This window comes from Adiantum capillus-veneris, chromosome 4 (assembly GCF_014529385.1).
Source record: "Adiantum capillus-veneris isolate H3 chromosome 4, ASM1452938v2, whole genome shotgun sequence".
Taxonomy (NCBI): domain Eukaryota; kingdom Viridiplantae; phylum Streptophyta; class Polypodiopsida; order Polypodiales; family Pteridaceae; genus Adiantum; species Adiantum capillus-veneris.
The window spans coordinates 22335525-22355307 of record NC_140934.1 but is presented as its reverse complement, the minus strand read 5'-3'; the positions used below and the strand labels follow the sequence as shown (position 1 = coordinate 22355307).

At 43.1% G+C, this 19783-nt stretch overlaps 1 protein-coding gene across 1 annotated transcript; it reads left to right on the top strand.

The window, feature by feature from the left end:
* Window positions 1–12710: 12710 nt before the first annotated feature.
* LOC147458857 (amino acid transporter AVT1E-like) lies at window positions 12711–19283 on the top strand. The gene is made up of 3 exons (XM_086510282.1): window positions 12711–13317; window positions 17730–18328; window positions 18411–19283. The coding sequence occupies exons 1-3, from the start codon at window positions 13116–13118 to the stop codon at window positions 18954–18956; spliced, it is 1347 nt and encodes a 448-aa protein (XP_086366408.1). The 5' UTR covers window positions 12711–13115; the 3' UTR covers window positions 18957–19283.
* Window positions 19284–19783: the final 500 nt, after the last annotated feature.

Sequence of the window (19783 nt, the reverse complement as noted above, 5' to 3'; positions counted from 1 at the left end):
ATACTTAGGAGTAGGGTAAATAGAAACTATCACCATCAACTTTGGACTGAAACATAAGGGCAAAAACTATCGAAAACACAAACAAACAGTACAAAATTGAAAGAAAAACAGATGATGGAACAGTACTTTTAGAGCATCGAGAAAACTACATAATAAAATGATTCTGTATCTCACTCACAACTCTCTATGCCTCTCAAGAGTAGATCTAGCAAGTGCCCGACTTCTATCCTCTACCAAGCACTAAACACCGAGTCTAGTTTCTTGATTGCTAAGGTTTAAACGAAATGGAAATCAAAATCAAATGTCACCAAAGTAAAAGCTACGACTAGGTCAACTACAATGTTGATATCTTTCATTTTTAATCTCCATTGTACAATCCCAATTATGGGCATGCGCAAATCACGATCTGCACATGGAAATTCAAAGATAAGTGATTATGGAAGAGGAGTCCTCGCATCCATGTTTTGTATAAAGAATAGAACTTTGTTGCCTCTTTAACAAAGTGCATCCTCAAGATAACTTTTCTTCTATTCGATAGGAAAAAGATAAGCAACACCTCAAGGTGCCCCACCCACTTCTTCCATCCACATGTACGAAGAATTCCAATTGAACTTGACCTTGCTTGCTTCATGTATCCATTGCTACCAGCTTGTCTATGGACTCATGCTTTTCTCTCAAAAAATTATTTGTTCTCCTCTTTCAACCAAATGATGGAAGTATGCTTAACAAGAACAAAACATCGCTATTTGTACTCATAAATTGCAAATGAAACAACACAATTTGTAAATTATACTCATTGTGGAACAATCCACCAAATGTTTTTGAAAGAGGAAAAAGGAAGTGGCTCTATCCCTTAAAGCAAAGACACTTGATTGTACTTAACATTCATGCATATTTCTACACAATGTCTTGCACTAAACACATGCATGAATGCACGCATTCATCACACACCCCATTATCATGGTCCTTTGTCATTCTATTTGAAATCACCCAAAAGAATTTTGTAACCATATCAAGAATAGAAGGTGTGTGTGTGTGTGAAGGAGATAAACATAGTTTTTGATTCTTTTTGAACTTATGTCCCCAACCCTCTTACTTACTCAACACTATTTTTGCCTGTGACATTGTGATCTACACCATGCCCAAAGACATTGTTGGCTTTTGAAGAGAAAGACATCATAGTCTTATGTTCAAACCAAGTGAAGATCTCTCTCTCTCTCTCTCTCTCTCTCTCTCTCTCTCTCTCTCTCTCTCTCTCTCTCTCTCTCTCTCTCTCTCTCTCTTACACACACACACACACACACACACACACAGTTCGATACATATTGCATTTATTTCTAGGTTTGAAACCAAATGCAAAACTTTGGGCAAAAAAAGATGTAGCAAACTAGATGTGTGTGTGTGTGTGTGTGTGTGTGTGTGTGTGTGTGTGTGTGTGTGTGTGTGTGTAGCTGTTAAACTAAATAAATAACACACCTATGAAAAAGATGTCCAAAAGACGACTGGCTAAAGATGTCAAGACAAAGATAAGTACAGAAACAATCCAGTCTTTGAATCATAACTGTATAGTATAGTAAGAATGAAGTAACATTCCAAGGGAATTTGTACAAAGGTATCAAAAGCTATCCCAATTGCATCATTAAATGTTTCCAAAGTCGTACTGCAGCAAGCTAAACCTCTTTAAGCCAAAATAGAATTCTCACCTGCATCCATATAGTCAAGACAACAGATATGTTAGACTTGGCTACATATGGCAGGCTTCAAGGAATCTATCAGTTGTTATCCATGTCAAACTTAAAAAGTTTTAGACTAGCTACTATCCTACATATTTAAAGTCTCCATTATGTTATAGCTACACATACAATTAGCTTCTTATTATATCATATCCATTAATTTTTATTTTTAACGTCGCCTAATCATTATTATTGTAAGTAAAAAGCATGCAAGCAAAGCTTACTTAAGTAATATCATCCTTAAAATGTATCCGATGTCAAGCCCTTCAAAGCCAAAAGCACCTAGGATTATCTTTTGACCAAGCAATCCCTATCCTGAGACTTGGTAAAAACAAAAAGAATGTAATGCAATTCACTAGTCCCACCAAATCGTAATAGGCAGGTTTATCCAACAGCATAAACAAAATAATCATCAGTAGCAGTTTTAAATCTCCAAATTTTCTCAGCATAGTTTCATCAAACCTGGACCGGAGTAGAGCCTGGCATTCTAGAAGGTTCCATTAATTTAGAGAAAAAACCCGAACTTATTTTATGTTTAGCTTCATCACAAGATGTAAGTAAAGAACCAGATCTATGCCAGATAACCAAGCATCAGGTAAAGTTTAGAAGCTTTGTAAGTCACAACATAATTCTCTCAATACCATACCAAACTATGGTAGCCAAAAATAACCCACTCATTATCCATTTGTAAAGTTAGTTTTCCCAGACCAGACCAGATCAGTATAATGGAAAACCAGATTCAGCTAATGTCCAATCACACCCAAGATTAAGCCGAAGATATAAAGTTTGTGTAAAACCAGTCACACTAGGCCAGATCTCCATTTGAATGTAACTAAAACTATCAGAATATGGCAGCATTCCAGTAACCAGAAAATTCATGCATAACCAGTATCACCACCAGCACTCAACCCTTATACTCACCATTTGATTTAAAAGAACCAAAAAAGTATTTGATGTCATATTCTAGCTCAGTTAGCAGAGGATTAAGTGAGTATGCAGTCAGTTCCAGGAAAGATCCAAACAACATCCTATGCGGATGTGAAAAAACTGTAACAGAATATGGCAGCATAGCCAGTATCCCATATTCTAGCAACCTAACAATTTGATGCCTTTTTTATGTCGAGCAATTAAAAAATAGAGTGAGTGTATGTAATCAATAACAGGCAAAAAGAAAAACCCTAATGATGTGTATTGATTAATGGCGAAGGTTCCATTAAGTCAGAGCAGGCAGTAAAAGACCAGATTTTAATTTAAGTTTAGTATCATCACAAGATGTAAGTGAGGAACCAGTTTTATGCCAGATGACCAAGCAATAGGTGAAGGTTTTTTTTCCTTTTCCATAAGTCACAACATTCTTCTCCCAATCAAGATACCAAACTAAGGTAGCAAAAGCACAAAAAAACCCCATCATTATCCTTTTGCAAAACTACAGCTCCGCGAGCTGGCGAATTCGCTGTCGCATCTCAATCCCGACTCTATCCATGTCAACAGAACCATCTGCCTGTACAATATAGAGCTTGGAGGCACTAGGATCGTGTGCCCCCCAAGATGTCCGAGGTGTGCCAAGAGGTGTGTCTAGAGGTGTGCCTGGGTAGGACGGGGGTCATGAGCGAGGAGGGGTCAAAGCATCTGTGGACCCTCCTCCACAGCAACCACCACCTCCACCTGACGATCGCCGAGATCGGCGAGTGCGCCTGTGCTGCAGAGATGAGGACGTACCCTCCTCTGTCCCACCCCTAGGTGTCAAAGCGGCCGTGATGGGAGAAGCAGGCGCCGTACCCATAGGCATCCTCCCCCCCGTAGACGTCCTCCCCCTAGGCGTTGGACCCTCCGGTGTGAAGCCCGGAGGCATAGTACCCGTGCCTCTGGCTACCCAGTACTGAGAAGCCTCTGCCATCTGAGCAGGAGTCATCCGTGTAACGAAGCCCATGAATATATGCATTGGATCCAGCAAATGGTTGATTAGTAGATCACCCCAGTACGGCAACGTATGGAGAATGGACAAACGTTTCATTCCTGGAACAGGTTTTCCCTCATGTTGCTCCCATCGACGACGCCACTCTTGTACATGCATAGGACGACATTCGACGCGACCAAGCTGACCTTCGCGCAAGTGATGGCCATCTGGAAGATAACGGTGGTGGCCTTGATGAATTGTCTTTTGAAGAGAGGCAGAATAGCGCACATCCAAAGACTGCCCGCAAATTGGACATGCATTGTATCCCGAAGTTGTTAGCCCTACATATAGTAAAGCATGAATCAGGCCAAGGCAAAGGGCTTGCGAATAGGGAGAATTTTGTAAATCAATAACCATTACCAGAAGCTTCTCCGTATCCTGGCCAATCATGCATAGTCCACATAAGAAGTCCATGGATCCTTGCATACTGTTGTCCTACTGGTTCAACCGCATCTGCTATGTCGATCCCATGCCATAACTCTTGGAGCTCGTCAACTAGTGGAGCTAGATAAATATCCATGTTTTTTGCCTTGAACTTACTAGGTACAATCAAGCTTAATATCAAATGACCCTTCTTGATGGCAAGCCACGGCGAGAGGTTGTAATTGATAAGGCACACATGCCAAGTGCTCCATGACGAGCTCTCAAGCCAAATGGATTGAGTCCATCCATTGCCATGCCCAAACGCAAATTGCATGGTTCACTTTTAAAATGTGGCCAGGTATCTTCAATGTGCCTCCAAGCCTTTGAATCAGCGGGCACCCTAAATGTTGCATCAGTGGATCTATTCATAGAATGCCACCGCATCAACTTTGCAATGGAACCACAACGAAACATGCTTTTTATCCTAGGAATAATAGGGAAATGTCGCAACACTTTAGCTGGCATTATCTCGCCAACTGCATCTTGTTTGTAGCGCATTGCTCCGCACTTAGGACACGATAGACAATGTGCAAATTCATTGAGAAAAAGAATGCAATCATTTGGACATGCATGAATCTTGTTGTAGTCCAAGCCAACTGAGGTCATAAGTTGCTTTGCGTCTGGCCTGGAGGGGGGCATTTCATTACCAGCCGGGAGAAGTTGCTCCCGCAATAACCTGTTTAAGTCACATTAAATTAAAAAGCTCTCCGAGCACATCACCGTTGCAATCGAAAAATCTCTTTTGTAAATTACGTAAGTAAACAAAGCAGTGACGCTTGCATCTGACCACCCGTACACTGACTGAAGATTCAAAAACGCCAGACAAGTACGAAGCACAGATATTTTGGCGCCTTCATAGATTGGTTGACGTGCCAACTTCCTCAACATGTCTTCAGGAGATAGGCGCACGGCTTCTGGTGCTGCTTCGTTCGCGTTCTCCTCGCTTGTCTGGAAGAAGGCATCCATCATCTCCTCCATGCCGTCGTCTTTTGTCTGTAAGCCCTTTTCTGCTTCCATCCGTGGCTCTATATTGGTCGGACCTTCACGCATAATCTTTTTTTTTTTTCTCTCTCTCTCAGATATAGGTGCTATGTCGCTGAAATCAATGCCCATTCCGTAAGAGTCGTATTGCAGATTCTGTACGGTTTCTCTAGAAAACTCTCCGTACTTGTGCACATGCTCATTACATATCCTACGCTTGCGCAGGATTTGATACTTGCAGAGCGTGCACGAGCATGCAATCTTTTCCTCCATGTTAGTTGATGATGTTGCCATCTAGAATGATTATGATTGTTGTTTTAATATATATATATATATACTTCTCACAATGTAAACTACCTCATATTCTCTAGTCTTGCCCAATCTCCGTACACCTCGGTCCAGAGGTGTACGGAGATCAGAACCACCGGGTCAAAATCTCGTCTTTATTGGTCAAATTCTATATGGGTAGACACATACGTACACTCCCAGGTGTACATGGCAATGCATGTAGCGGGCAAAACCCCTTTGCCTCTTTTAGTTCCATAGTTTCTTCTCTGTCTACGTACCCTATCTCTCGTTCTTTCTCTCTCGATCTCGCTCTCGCTATCTCTCTCTCTCTCTCTCTCTCTCTCTCTCTCTCTCTCTCTCTTTCTCTCTCTATTTTCCTATCTCTCTCTCTGTCTCGCTCTCCACTTCCCTATCTCTCTCTCTCTCTCTCTCTCTCTCTCTCTCTCTATATATATATATATATATATAACTCTCTTTCTCTATCTCTCTATTTCCTATCTCTCTCTCTCTCTCTCTCTCTCTCTCTCTCTCTCTCTCTCTCTCTCTCTCTCTCTACTTCCCTATCTCTCTACTGATCGAACGAGCGACTGAGCTAGGGAGATCTAGACGCCCACGACTGCGGAGGACTACACAACATCGACAGAGGCTGCATCAGAGGATCTAGCTAGGTCACTTTGGCTCGACATGCACAACGCCCGGTCAGACTACTGACCATGGAGGAGATTGATGAGATCCGCCAGCGAACAGATGCTGGATCTCCTATGATCTACCTATCCCAGCTAGCTGGTTTAGCTGTTTAGTCCACACCCAACAGTTTAGGATTCCATAATATTTTATTTTGTCATCTTCTTACTCTGACTTTGTATCAGATCCATCACATTGTAACTTTCTTGTCTCATGTCTCATAGGTCACTTTGGCCTTTCGAAGACGTTAATATAAAATTTCATTTCATTTCTGTCTTTAATTTTTTTTCTTTAATTTTAATTTTCTAAGCATACATTAATTCTCTCTCTCTGTCTCTCTCTCTCTCTCTTTGATTACCTACACACACACACATTTCTCTCTCTCTCTCTCTCTCTCTCTGTTTCCTACACACACACACACACACACACACACACACACACACACACACACACATCTCTCTCTCTCTCTCTCTCTCTCTTTCTTACACACACACACACCGCTCTCTCTCTCTCTCTCTCTCTCTCTCTCTCTCTCTCTTTCCTACACACACACACACCTCTCTCTCTCTCTCTCTCTCTTTCCTACACACACACACACCTCTCTCTCTCTCTCTCTCTCTCTCTCTCTCTCTCTCTCTCTCTCTTCCTACACACACACACACACACCTCTCTCTCTCTCTCTCTCTCTCTCTCTCTCTCTCCTACACACACACACACACACACGATGTAGAGAGAGAGAGAGAGAGAGGGAGGGGTTGGGGGGGCGGAGATGGACATAATACCTACGTAGCAGGTTTCGACCAAGATTTGAGCAGACGAAAATGGCCTCTGTTCGCGGGTTTCGCTTTTTTTTTCCCAAAATTTTTTGTGTCGCTATACGCGTGGCAAATAAACCTTTCCACGCGTATATCGACGTACATTGCGACGCGTATATCGACGCGTATAGCGACGCATGTTAATTACGTCGATATACACGTGGAAAAACATGGCCGTCGATATATACGCGTCGATATCTTCATGTAGTGTTGTAGTGAACCTTGAGCATGGGTTGATTGAGACTGATCCCATTTCTATGGGAACTTGATCATGTATGCTAAAACCCACATTTGTGAACACCGTGTCTCTCTCTCTCTCTCTCTCTCTCTCTCTCTCTCTCTCCCTCCCCTTTGCACACCCATCTACCTTTGCTCGAGGATCTGTAATTGCCGCATTAGAGCTTTAGAAATAAATTTGGCCTTTTTGGAGCATAGTATAAATAACAACCTCTGCACTTATTACAATTGATAAAAGCTTCACAATTTGACATATATATCAAAAGGAGATTCAAAATAACCACACGTCACAAACTACAAGAACAGGGTGTGTGGTTCATGAGTGGTAACAAAACCTATGGGCAAGAGTGAACAAGGGACATGGGGAGCTGAAGGATAGAGGAAAAATATGCCATTGCACCTAAAAAAAGAGCATCGATCTTTCTCAAGATGCAAGTATCTATTCTTCAATCTTGTCGGCATATGGAATTATGTAAACGTTGAACGAGGAAAACATATTCTAGAATAGATTTTTTTGTGGTGATGGTGCTGGTCATGAGGGTTTCTTGGGAAAACATGTTGTGCTATACCAAGCATGAATTATATACGGAAGCACCAAAAGTTTTGATTATTCAGCTTTAAATAACTTCTCTCTTTTTGCTTCCTTAGGAAGCATCGCCTCCGGAGGCGGCGAGAGTCTCACTCATGTTCTGAATATGTAGAACCCAACAATATCAATATCTTATAGAGCTATAAAGAGGTCGAGTATTGATAAAGGTATCTCTCAACTTGCAATCATTCCGCTTTCAGATCCAAACATGCTGGTTAAGAGCTACAGTAAAAAGAAAAATCCCACATAGACTTTGAGAAGAATAGCATAAAAATAGTAAAAAGCAACTCAATTTTGCAAGGTATCCATATTTTTGGATAAATAATGAGAAGGAAGTGCATAAAATTGCAAAAATGATTTTTCCTCGACATCGAAGGGACCACACTGCACAAAGATATGTAGAGAACACTCATGAAAAGGCAAGTTCATATCTCAAATTCAAATTTTTTTCTTGGCTATGAACTTTTTTCCTTTTTCAAAATAAGAATTCTTGAGTGTTTTTGTTTCTAGCAGCATTAATAGCGAAATATAGTGGAGAATCAACAGAAGTACAAGAACACATCTTGGAACGAGAAATCACTTGTTATGTGCATGTTAGTAAATCACAAATCTTTGATATGTATCCACTATTATCTTGTGCTATTTAGTATGCTCATTTTATGTTGTGTCTTGATAGGAAACTGCATTGGTTGACATGGATGTTGAGATGACGGAGGCAATCGGTGTGGACGTGATCGTCGTTTATGATGTGTAAATATAACACAATGTGTATAATTAATTAAACATTATTAACGATAAGCCTTTGAACGCACATGATATAGAGAACTTTTGATGAGTGCTTGCTTGGCAAAATTTTGTGGTCATGCATCGACGAGATAAGAGGTTCAGATAAGCTAGTCTGCTCAACCCCACTTACATTCTCCATTGTTATGTCACTTGAGTGCTATCGATTCGCAACACACAACATTAATCTTGACTTGTCAATCCTATTCACCTTGGATGCGTTTGCTTCTCGTTCTCTTTGCTTGTTATAAATAGTATAAAACAAAATATCAAAGAATGTGGAAATCTCCATAAATGATATAAAACAAAATATCAAAGAATGTGGAAATCTCCCAAATTTCATTTTGCGTGAGATGCTAAGATTTAACCATGTGGCTAAATCTTGACCCTTTTTAAAAAAAATTGTTTGAAGAATTGCTTACCACAACCTCAAAAATGTCTCGAGAATGTTGCCAATGTTCATAAAAAGACCTAACGTCACATTACAAGGAATCTTCACCAGATTTTAATTCCATGCAATGTCGCATCTTTAGTGAATCAAAAGTATTAGGCAATGTTGTGTGAATCAAATACGCAATCTAAGCGAGAAGAACCACTCTACCCCAAACCCCGTGAGGCATGAAGGATCCACGACATTAAGTGACACATAACATTAAAGAGGGGGGGGGGGGGAGAGGGGGGGGGGGGGGGTTTAAGGGGATCGACGGCGTGGAAGTGAATGCGGGGAGCTCGAGGCAGATTAAACCCGGGCGTGCGATAAGTCAATGCGAAAAAGAACCCGGGCGACGACTCGATTTGAATCCAGAGTTTCGTCGCTCAGATTGTGACGCATGGGGTAACCATCCCACTCGCGCGCACATGTTATACCCATGGCCCGAGTTTTTGGGATTTTATTATTAAAACATAAGCGCTGCTCGAGTTTAATCTGTGGCCGGGTTTAGTCTGTGGCAAGGTTTAGTTTTTAGGTGCCCATCTACGGCTGCAACCTCTCTGATTTTCGTGCGCGCACTTCTCTACCCTCGATCCCCTTACCCCCTCTTTAATACTATGTGTTATTTAGTCCTCTCTAAAAAGAAAAAAAAGGCATTCGTGTACTTCCAGTCCACAAGTTCTAGTGTACTTACCGGCAAAAGCTTCAAATTTTGACCTAAAGTCGGGAGAACCCTTATTATCTTCGATCAGGAAAAATGTATTTTTCTAGCCTTGATGTGGAGCATGGAAGAGGAATATTCAATATTTTACATACGTATGATTGCTCTGTACATCGTTATTAGAGCTTTTCAAGGTAAAACCAGAAAACGTTGTAGATAAAAAACGTTTGGGTAGGCATGAGGATCAAACACACTTTGTTAATGGGAATCACTTCCCTTGCCTCCTCCATTTTTCCATAGCAATTTAAACCCCTCGCTGTTGTCATCGTCTGCAACACCCCCGGCCACCCACGTCTCTATTTGACACCCTCAATTTTTAGAGGGGATTTACGATCCCAAATCATTATGGATCGTGGACTGTCGATTCATTTGGAGGAAAAAATAGTGATTGGGTGGGATTCGACCTCACCACCTCCCCGCCCCTAGACCAATGCATTACCACTACGCTATCACACGCATTTTGATATGCATGTAGAATGATAGCATTATGTTGCGTAGATCTAGTCCATCGGATCTCATTTCACATCGAGTTTACGACGAGTTCACATCAAGTTTACACCATAATACTGTAGTACACACAATTTGTAGAGTTCACATCTAGTTTACATTCAAGTTCACAACTAGTTCACATTTGTCCCAGTTTACATCAAGTTTACAATCGGGATCAACGGTCATGATCTTCGCCAACAAGCGACGCCGATTTTTAACCGTAGATCACCTCTAAAAATTGAGGGTGTCAATTAGAGACGAGGGCCAACCACCTCCGTGCCCCAGCCTGTGCAAGGGCTTTTTTGAGTTCTCCATGCACGATGCGCTCTACTTTGCATCTGCAAGCGGGAGAGCAGCTTCGCCATGCAAGAGGGAGACATTACTTGCATTGCAAGAGGTGCCTTTGAGAGAGACAGAAGCAAAATAGGGAAGGAACCAATGGTGCTTCACTTAATTGTGTAGTACACAAAGTTGCATGTGAGAGCTCCGTTTGAGAGAGATAGAAGCGAAACAGCGAAGGAACCAGTGGTGCTACATGTAATCATGTATTAAAAAAAAAAAAAAAAAAAAAAAAAACACACACACACACACAGAGAAGGAGCGAGAAGAGAATTTTATCGTCTTAGGAAACTATCCCAAGAGACCTTAAAGATCTATCCGACGACAAGAGTTGAACTCAAGACCTGTTATTCAAGTGGGAAATGGCAAAACCAATCTACCACACTTGGGCGATAGAAAGGTCATACCATTTTCCTCTTCTTATTAGCATACACACACACCCGAGAAGAAGAGAGAGTTCCAAAATCTGACAACCAACTTTCCCTCACCCTTCCTTTCCCCTCCTTCTTTGCTGCCCTTCCCTTTTCTAACACGAATCTCCCTTAGATTCCGCCTAATAAATGCCCAACCCACATTCAACTTGCCTTGTCCACAAGAGGCATTGATCAATCAAGAAACTAAAAGCAGGATGATATTACTCTTAGTTTGTGTTTTCTAAAAATGTTGGAATGTGTTTAAAACTCCTTTTGAATTGATTTGTTTGCCTGCATTTTAGTTTTGCGGCTACTTCTCCCATGGGAACATACCCAAAATTTTCCCTTTAAGAAAATTACGACTTAGTGCCAAAAACTTTTTGCAACTCTATGTTAGGGGAATACTCGAGGTAGTCTCTAGTGTACATGGGAGAAAATGGCTCAACAAAGGTACGTAAAATATGGTAGTAAATTATGACCTCACATGCATAATACATGCATGCCATTATGCATTTTGTGTGTGTGTGTGTGTGTGTGTGTGTGTGAGAGAGAGAGAGAGAGAGAGAGAGTGCTAGCTCATGGATGTAAGATCAATCCCAAGATACCTCAAAGATCTATATGACGAGTTTTGAACTCATGACCTGTAACTCAAGAGGGGAATGGGATAACTAGTTTAGATACCAGACTTGGCAAATAGAGAGGCCCACCAACAAGCCACAAGCAATTATATGGGTGAGAAAGCTCATAGCAACAAAATGATGTGATCAAGAAACAGTGACATCCTTTAAGAAGATTTATGCATGATTCTTGGTCTCAATTGTGCGCCTCTACCAAACCCGATAAGGTTCCTCTATGGTAGGAGCTCGTGGTGTGGATGCTACTCAGAGTTAATCTATCTAGAACAGATGAATGTGGAGTGTAATTGGCCTTTTGTGTAACAGTGGAATGGTTGTTGTTTGATACTTTGATCTAGGAATGTAGGTGCTCCTCAAATGATGAAATCTAATCAGTTACTTTAAGCAACTTTAGGGAATGAAAGTGTATCTTTGGAGAACAAAATTGTCCATGTGTCACACAAAAATAACATATTCAAGTACCAAAGGGAGAGGGTAGGCAACTTAGTGAGGTGTGGGGCCCTAGGGTGATAGAGTCATTCCATTGGGCCATGGATGGTTGGGAATAAAAGAAACAAAAGGGCAAAGGTGTTTTTTCTAGTGTCATATCCATACCTAGAAAAAAGTCCTTATATGGGGGTGCAAAAGGGGCCCCTCGTGCGATCGATGAGTTGGGTATTTGGGTAGGAGATTCGAAACCGTTAACTAAATAGCATCAAAGCAGTCTTGCCCATTGCATTGCATGATAAAGGTGTAACCTCAAAAAGAGGGAGCCTAGTTAATCGAGACTAAATAGCATCAAAGCACTCTTGCCCATTGCATGATAAAGGTGTAACCTCAAAAGGGGGAGCACTAATCTAGACTAAATAGCATCAAAGCACTCTTGCCCATTGCATAATAAAGGTGTAACCTCAAAAGAGGGAGCCTTAATCTAGACTAGTAATGCTAGTATTCTTGATCGGGCATGCGATTCGACGAAATATGCGCAAACTGCTCATTCCATGCCTTTATCTTTCGATCAAGACGTTTAATACACTAGATTACCTACTTTTATTCTTATGAATCTTTGAAATTGAGGAAGTATATTCACCACATCGTGAGGAAGATTGCCCTAACTTATAACCTCATTCGATGGTTGCCTTAAGCAAATTTCTAACCCGGGGGGAAGCTTATTAGTAGAGGGGCAGCAACTTGCAAAGGGTTGCCTTAGGCAAAGGCAAAGGGGCAGCAACTTGCAAAGCATGAAAAGGTGGTGGAGGTTACAACAGTTCTCAGCACTAGCAATCACGTGCGAGCTCTCCAGTTGCTCAAGAACGTACGCGCGCGCGCGCACTATTATTTAAGGAACCGTAAGCTGGTTTATATAACGGGACGAGGGGCCGGAGCTCTCTCTCTCTCTCTCTCTCTCTCGGCGCAGGTGCAGCTAGTTAGGACAGGTATAAGGGGGCTGCTGGATGAAGTTGTGCCGGCCTTGCAGCAGGGGTCGATGAGGGGGTAATATAAAAGGGAAGAGTGAGCGAGAGCTGAATGCAAGACTGCGCCGCCGGCACTAGAGGCCGAGGAAGCTGATGTTGTAGTGAGAACTATACTACTAAGGTTAGAGCGGCGCTGCTGCATTAATGGAGGCCGGAAGTGTGAATAGCAGCTGTACTCACCATGTGCAGGTGAATATTGTGCAGCCTGGCGGCGCTCTGGGGCTGCTGAAGCTCCATCCGGCTGCTAGCTTGGAAAACGGGACGCCCCTTCATTCCCCCGTTAAGCCCGGCACTGGCACCTCCACCTTCTCTCAGGCAACTTTTAATTGCACCAGCCTCCTCTTAGGTACGTGCTACCTCTTCTAATTAATTAACCAACTAACTCAGAAGTTGCCGGTCCAATCAAAACACTTGATTTGCTCTCCGGCTAGCAACGGTCCAATCAAAACACTTGGTTTGCTCTCCCGCTAGCAACGGCCTCTTCCTTGCCTCATACTTGGAAATTTTCTCATGTAGGAAAACGGAGTCTTTCTCAGTGTTTTTCATACAATGCATAAAATCATGAGCTTCTGTTCGAGAGGCACCGCATACCTAGCTAGGTGCGATTGGGGGCAGGGGACCCCGGGCCCCCCCACCGGGCCGGCGGTCCCCTGCCCCCAATCGTACCTAGCTAGGTATGCGGCGCCTCCCTCACAGAAGGTCATGATGTTGAGGTGAGGGAAATATTGTGAGAATTTGTCCAAAACTTCTTGTGATATATGGAGAGCGGAGCTCGGAGCTCCTTTAGGCTAAGGCTATCTAGCTTAAGAGAATTTCTTCATCATTGCCTATCGGTTGATGATAGTGCCTAATTCAAAGTTTCAAATAAGTTGAATATGAGGGTATTCACTTGTGCCACATGGCATTGAGCGAGCGCTCAAAATTTGATTGGATGGTTGCCGGGTGATGATAGATCTTGAGCGTTAGCGCTTACGTCATACCAACAAAGACCCTTCAAAGTTTTTTCAAAGTTTCAAATAAGTTGAATCTGAGGGTATTCACTTGTGCCACAACGGCATTGAGCTAACGCTCGGAATCTAACCGGATGGTTGCCTATCTCTACAGGCACTACATCACCCTAAGTTCTGGGTCCTCCTCCTCTAGATAAAGGGGTCCTTATTGTTTTGTGAAAGTGGTATTAGCACACGCGACCAAAAAAAAAATTGTTCATCCGTGCTGCCTGGCGTACAGAGCCGCAGGCTCCTGCGGTAGCATCATGTCCCTCACCCATCATCTCGTGCAAACAGGCACTGTCCCGCGCGCGGTAACGCTATCTCCGTCAGCCTTTAACCTGATCGACGACATCCAACTTGCTCTCGCTGCTCACACTACTACTCGCTACCATGCACAACACCCTGTCTTGCATTTCTATACCGAACAACGTCCTACCTCTCGTCCCTTCAGACCGGATCGCATCTGCGCTCTTGATGCAGCAAAAATCATTCTACCTCTCTCTCTCTCTTTCTCCCTATGCGCCACCTCACTTGCTGCTTTCGTCTCCATTTTTTCTTGCTATCCGCGTTCCTGCTCACACATGGCAGATCTTTCTCTCTCTCCCTTCTCCTCTCTCTCCTCCACGCGCCAAATCGGCTTGATTCCTGCTCTCCTTTTCCCCTTAACCCTTGGGCGGATCTTTCCAGATTCTCGCTAATTCACCCGCTTCCCAAAATTGGGCCCGCCTACTTACCTCCACTCAGTAGCTTTTTTTTTTTTTTGCAAAACTCACAATTGTGAGTGGATAGTAATAAGAACATCAGAAATAGACACCAACCTCGAGCTCAGACCGAGCCTTGAGGGTCAAAGGATTACAAGTTTTCTGCTTGACAGAGAAACCACAACTACTCCTAGGCTTTACTTATTACAAGATGTCATCATGACTTGTATTGTTTCAGACCAATCCTCTGAGGCTTGTTTGCCTCCGATATTGTAGATCGTCACTCTGCTCTCTAATATGATTTCACAAAAGCTTAGAATTAGTAGTTTTATAACCTAGGGTCTTCCTGGGTGTCCTATTGCAATAATCGCAAATTTCTTTTGGAATAGCGAGTTGCATTATTTTTCATAATGTCTACGGCCACTGATTTTCAAGCCTATAAATTGTTGATGAAGTCCTCATCCACGAAGTTCCCCTTAAAAACGTAATATCCACAATCACACCCACATTTTTTTCACATTAATGGATCATTTGCACTTTTCATTACATAGAATCTTTGAAAATGCCTTTACAAGCTGGCTGGCTTAATGCTAAGACATTAAAATTGCCATGCAGTAGCAAGCAATTGAGCTCGCGACCTGACGGTCACAACAAAACTCTTGGGCCGAGCCAATCCATTAAGCCCAACTCGTTGTGCCCTGTGCGAGACCCTCTCTATTAAAAAAAATCACTCTTTCTTGCCTTTCACAATTGGGTTTCCTATAAGATACTTGCTTTCTCAAGCCACTATCTATTGTAGATTCTATTGGACCAACTAGTGGTGGTAGTAGGTCCCCAAAACGAGTTTTTCTAGGTGAATTAAAGCGAATGTTAGTAGATGCTCTCGAGGCTTTGAGGGGAAAGGAGGGTTGGGGGCACGTGGTGTAGAGAGAAAGAGAGAGAGAGAGAGAGAGAGAATAAGTTTTTGTCAGAGGCGAGTGCCTTGTTTGCTCTGAAGGCGGTGGCGCAGTTGGGCGGGTGCAGGTGAGCCAGAAAGAGGGACAGAGGCGAAGAATCTGTCTCTTGCGCCTCGTGCGTGTAGGCAATGCTGTGGCGAAGGGCTGCTCTCTCTCTCTCTCTCTCTCTCTCTCTCTCTCTCTCTCTCTCTCTCTCTCTCTCTCTCTCTCTCTCTCTCTCTCTCTCTGTCTCTCTCGCCGCTCCTGTGGATACGCCAAGCTGTGGCGCTGCTGGGGAGAGATCAAATGCAGCGCCTCCTGTGGGTAGGGCAGGCTGTGGCGCCTCCTGCTGAGGCCAAGCTACGACCGCAATGGGCATGGAATTCGTCAACAACGCAACTGCATAGTAGGACAACCTGCTTGGTGCTGCAGAAGCTCATGTACGGGAGGTTTGTGCACATCAATCATTAGGGAAAGGCAGGTCAGAGACACATGGTGCGAGAGGCAGGGTAGCAATCGGCCGTGCAAAGCCTGGCACATTAGGATCATGGCCACAGGTGCAAGTGGAGGATGGTTTGTGCATCTCTCTTTTGCAACGGACGGAGAGAGAGAGAGAGAGAGAGAGAGAGAGAGAGAGAGAGAGAGAGAGAGAGAGAGAGAGAATAGTGGAAGGCAATGGTTGTCACAAGCAGGAGGAACAACTGCATACATGCATGCATGTCAATGTTGGAGCTTGAGGTCGGTAGATGCATGCATTGGGTTCAAGGTTGCAAGCTGTTTCTCGGTGCAGGACAAGCTGACGCAATAGCTGTGAGCTTGGGGCAAGGTAGAGTGCAACCTGAGGGAGGCCATGTAAGCCAGGGCGAGGAGGGGCTCGAGATCTTTGTGAGCGCGGGAATTGGGTTGAAAGGGGACGTTTAACTTTAGCAAGTTAATTTTAGAGGGAATCTTCGGAACAAATTAATATCGACCATGATGATTGTGGCTTCACTAGCAATATATACATGTAGCACTTTACAAAATGCCTAAACGCAATGGAAAAGGTTTGTCTTTTTACTCAACGTCCTTGTTGCAAATGCATAGGAGTTAGGAATCACTAGAGTTTCTTGGTAATTCTAGATATGTTACTTTACCACAAGATGGTTTGCATTTGGTGGGTTGCTACCTAATTAAAAAAATATTCCTTTGAGGTTACAAACTATATAACTGGCAAGGGAGTGCCTATGCTTTGTCTTCACTAAATATAAGCAAAACCAAAAGAGAGAGAATCAAAACTCCAAAAAGTAAGGAAGCTGTGGCCTTTCTTACAAAAGCCACTGCTAGAGTATAGTATAAAATTGTATTGCACTACTTGAAAAGTTGTCCTTATAGTGTATTTGGACCGGCCAAGATTTGAGAAAATCGACTAAAGCGAAACCGGAATTCGCTTTATAAAAGGTTTCTTGTTCCTCAAAAAAATAGGCCACAATCACAATCGGCCACTGTTTAAAGTTGTGATTAGTCTACTGTGTATCACTATTATAATCTATTTGCTGCATACTACATATATAGCATGCATGTTCCTGGTGAACACTCCACAAACGGTCAAAGCAAACTGCAACTATCGATAGATGCATGAGCCTTAAATCTGCTCCCTATTGGAGAAGTTGGTCTTTTTATTAGAGTTGAAAATAGGTTTTTTTGTGAGAATTGAACCATTGCATGGTGCATAAAGCTTTAGTCTCTCTTTGGAGGATGTTTGACAAGAGAGAGAGATGGAAAGCTCGAATCCCAGCTTAATTACTTTGTTTTTTTAAGGAATATGGCTAATTAACAATCTCTTTTTAGAGGATGTTAGACGAGAGAGACATGGAGAGTTTGAACTCTAGCTTAATTAATCTCTTGTTTAATATTTCTTTATAGAGGATGTTTGACGAGAGTGACGTGGAGAGTTCGAATCCTAGCTTAATTAGAAGATGGTGGAGGAGAGAGAGGTTCAAATCCCAACTTAAATATTTAAATACTTTTCTATGATTGATTTGAATGCTCTCTTTGATAGAAATAAGGTGGTGTTAGACAGGGAGACGTGTAGAGTTCAACTCCAGGCTTAGGCACTTAACAAATTGCTACTTCTTGTTCGTTGTTGCTCAGGGCTGGGGCTGCTGTCGTCGCCGTACGCGATAGCGCAGACGGGGTGGCTGGGGGCGGTCATCTGCGTGGCGCTGGCGGCGACAAATGCGTACGCGGCGCAGCTGCTGGTACACTGCCAGCGCAGCACTGGGTGCGGCACCTACCAGGAGCTGGCGGAGGCGGCGGTAGGGCGCAGGACCTGCCTCCTCATTCAGGTGCTCTTCTACACAGAGGTCATCGGCAGCCTGCTGGGCTACTGCATCTCCATCGCTGACAACCTCGCTCAAATCTTCCCTTCCTCCTCCTTCTCCCTCCCCGGCCTCTCCACCCGTAACATCCTCCTCCTCATCGCGTGCATCTGCGTCCTCCCCACCATCTGGATGCGCGATCTCAGTGGTCTTGCCTTCACCTCCCTCTGGTCTGTCGCCGCTTCCATACTCCTCGTCATAGTCGTCCTCGCCGCTGCCTCCATCGACCATATTGGCTTCCACCACTCCATTCCATTGGCCAACATCCATGGTGCGCCCATCGCCGCCGGCCTCTATGCCTTTGCTTTCAGCGGCACCACCGTCTTCCCCAATGTGTACAAGTCCATGAAAGATCCTTCTAAGTTCACACAGGTAAGACAAAGATCTCAGATTTATCATTGCAATATGCCATATGTCTCTTTTTCTTTGAAATGCCATATGGTTTTTGTCTCAGGCTCTCCTTTGGAGTTTTGCCATAACCACATTCTTTGTCTTCGGCCTTGGTGTGGCGGGGGCCGCCATGTTCGGCAAGGCAACTGCATCGCAGGTGACGCTAAGCATGCCCACACATCGCATCACCACCAAAATCGTGCTATGGGCAACAGTTTTGACACCCTTACTCAAATTTGCACTAGTGCTTGCTCCCGTCTCCGAAGCCATGGATGAGATGCTGCAAAAGAAGTATAAAGAGTATTCTCCGAGAGTGCAATTGGGCATTACATCACTGGCAAGGTCGAGTATAATGGCTCTCGTTGTTGTTGTGGCAATGCTCTTGCCTTACTTCAACTATGTGGTTGCACTCATTGGATCCTCTGTCACCATAGCTATATGCCTTATTTTTCCATGTATTTTCTACGTCAAGCTCTGCTGGCACCGTGTAACTCGCATTTCTCTTGCACTCATATTCTTCACCACAGTCTTCGCTGTTGTTGCAGCTGTTTGTGGAACAATTCTCTCCTTCCAAGGCCTTGTGGAGAGCAGGAAACAGCACACAAGTTGACAGGAGAACATACAGAAGGTCATTACACACTCACATGGTGCCCCAACATTGAAGAGTTGCCCATTCTAGCTTGTAGATGATAGTGCTAGATGAGAGTGCCAGAATATGTAACCTTTTTTGAAGGTTGATTCTATCTGTAGCTAGTGAAAAGCACAAGTCTCTCTAAATCCAAGATCCTCTGTAGTCGGACCTATCGTGCATTTGGTCCTTCTCCTCTACTTGCTAGCACTCTGAGCCTTAGAGTGCTCGTAATAACTTCATTGGCAAGGGCTGAATATATCATAAGGCCTGCCCTTACTGGTTTGCTAAATGCTCCCTATTTGCTTATCACTGGTTTTTGTATGGCTAATGTTGATCACTCTTTGTATGTGCGGGGAGAATGAGACAAGAATTGTTGTTGTTTGTATCTTTCAAAGCATAGGACCACCAAATGAAGTAAAGCCATCATCTAAAACCTTAAAACAACATAGCCCAAGTTGTAGAAATTCCCATGACACGTGTTGATACATGATAAGCAGATGAGGACGTGGTAATGTGCATGTGCCCCCATTTGCGGTAATGTATTATTCATGCACCTATGCCAAAATCAACATATTTGAAAAAGACTTGCATATTTGCATAAAACACAAATAATTACTATGTGTGAGGCCCATTCATACAAAAAAGTAACTATTAAGTAACTATTCATGCATCTATGCCAAAATTGACATAGTTGCAAAAAGATAAATAATTGGTGCAAGTGTGACCATGTATGAGGCCCATTTATTTCAAAAAGTAACTCATAAGCGAGCAGTATTATGTTATTCATGCATCTATGTCCAAAAATC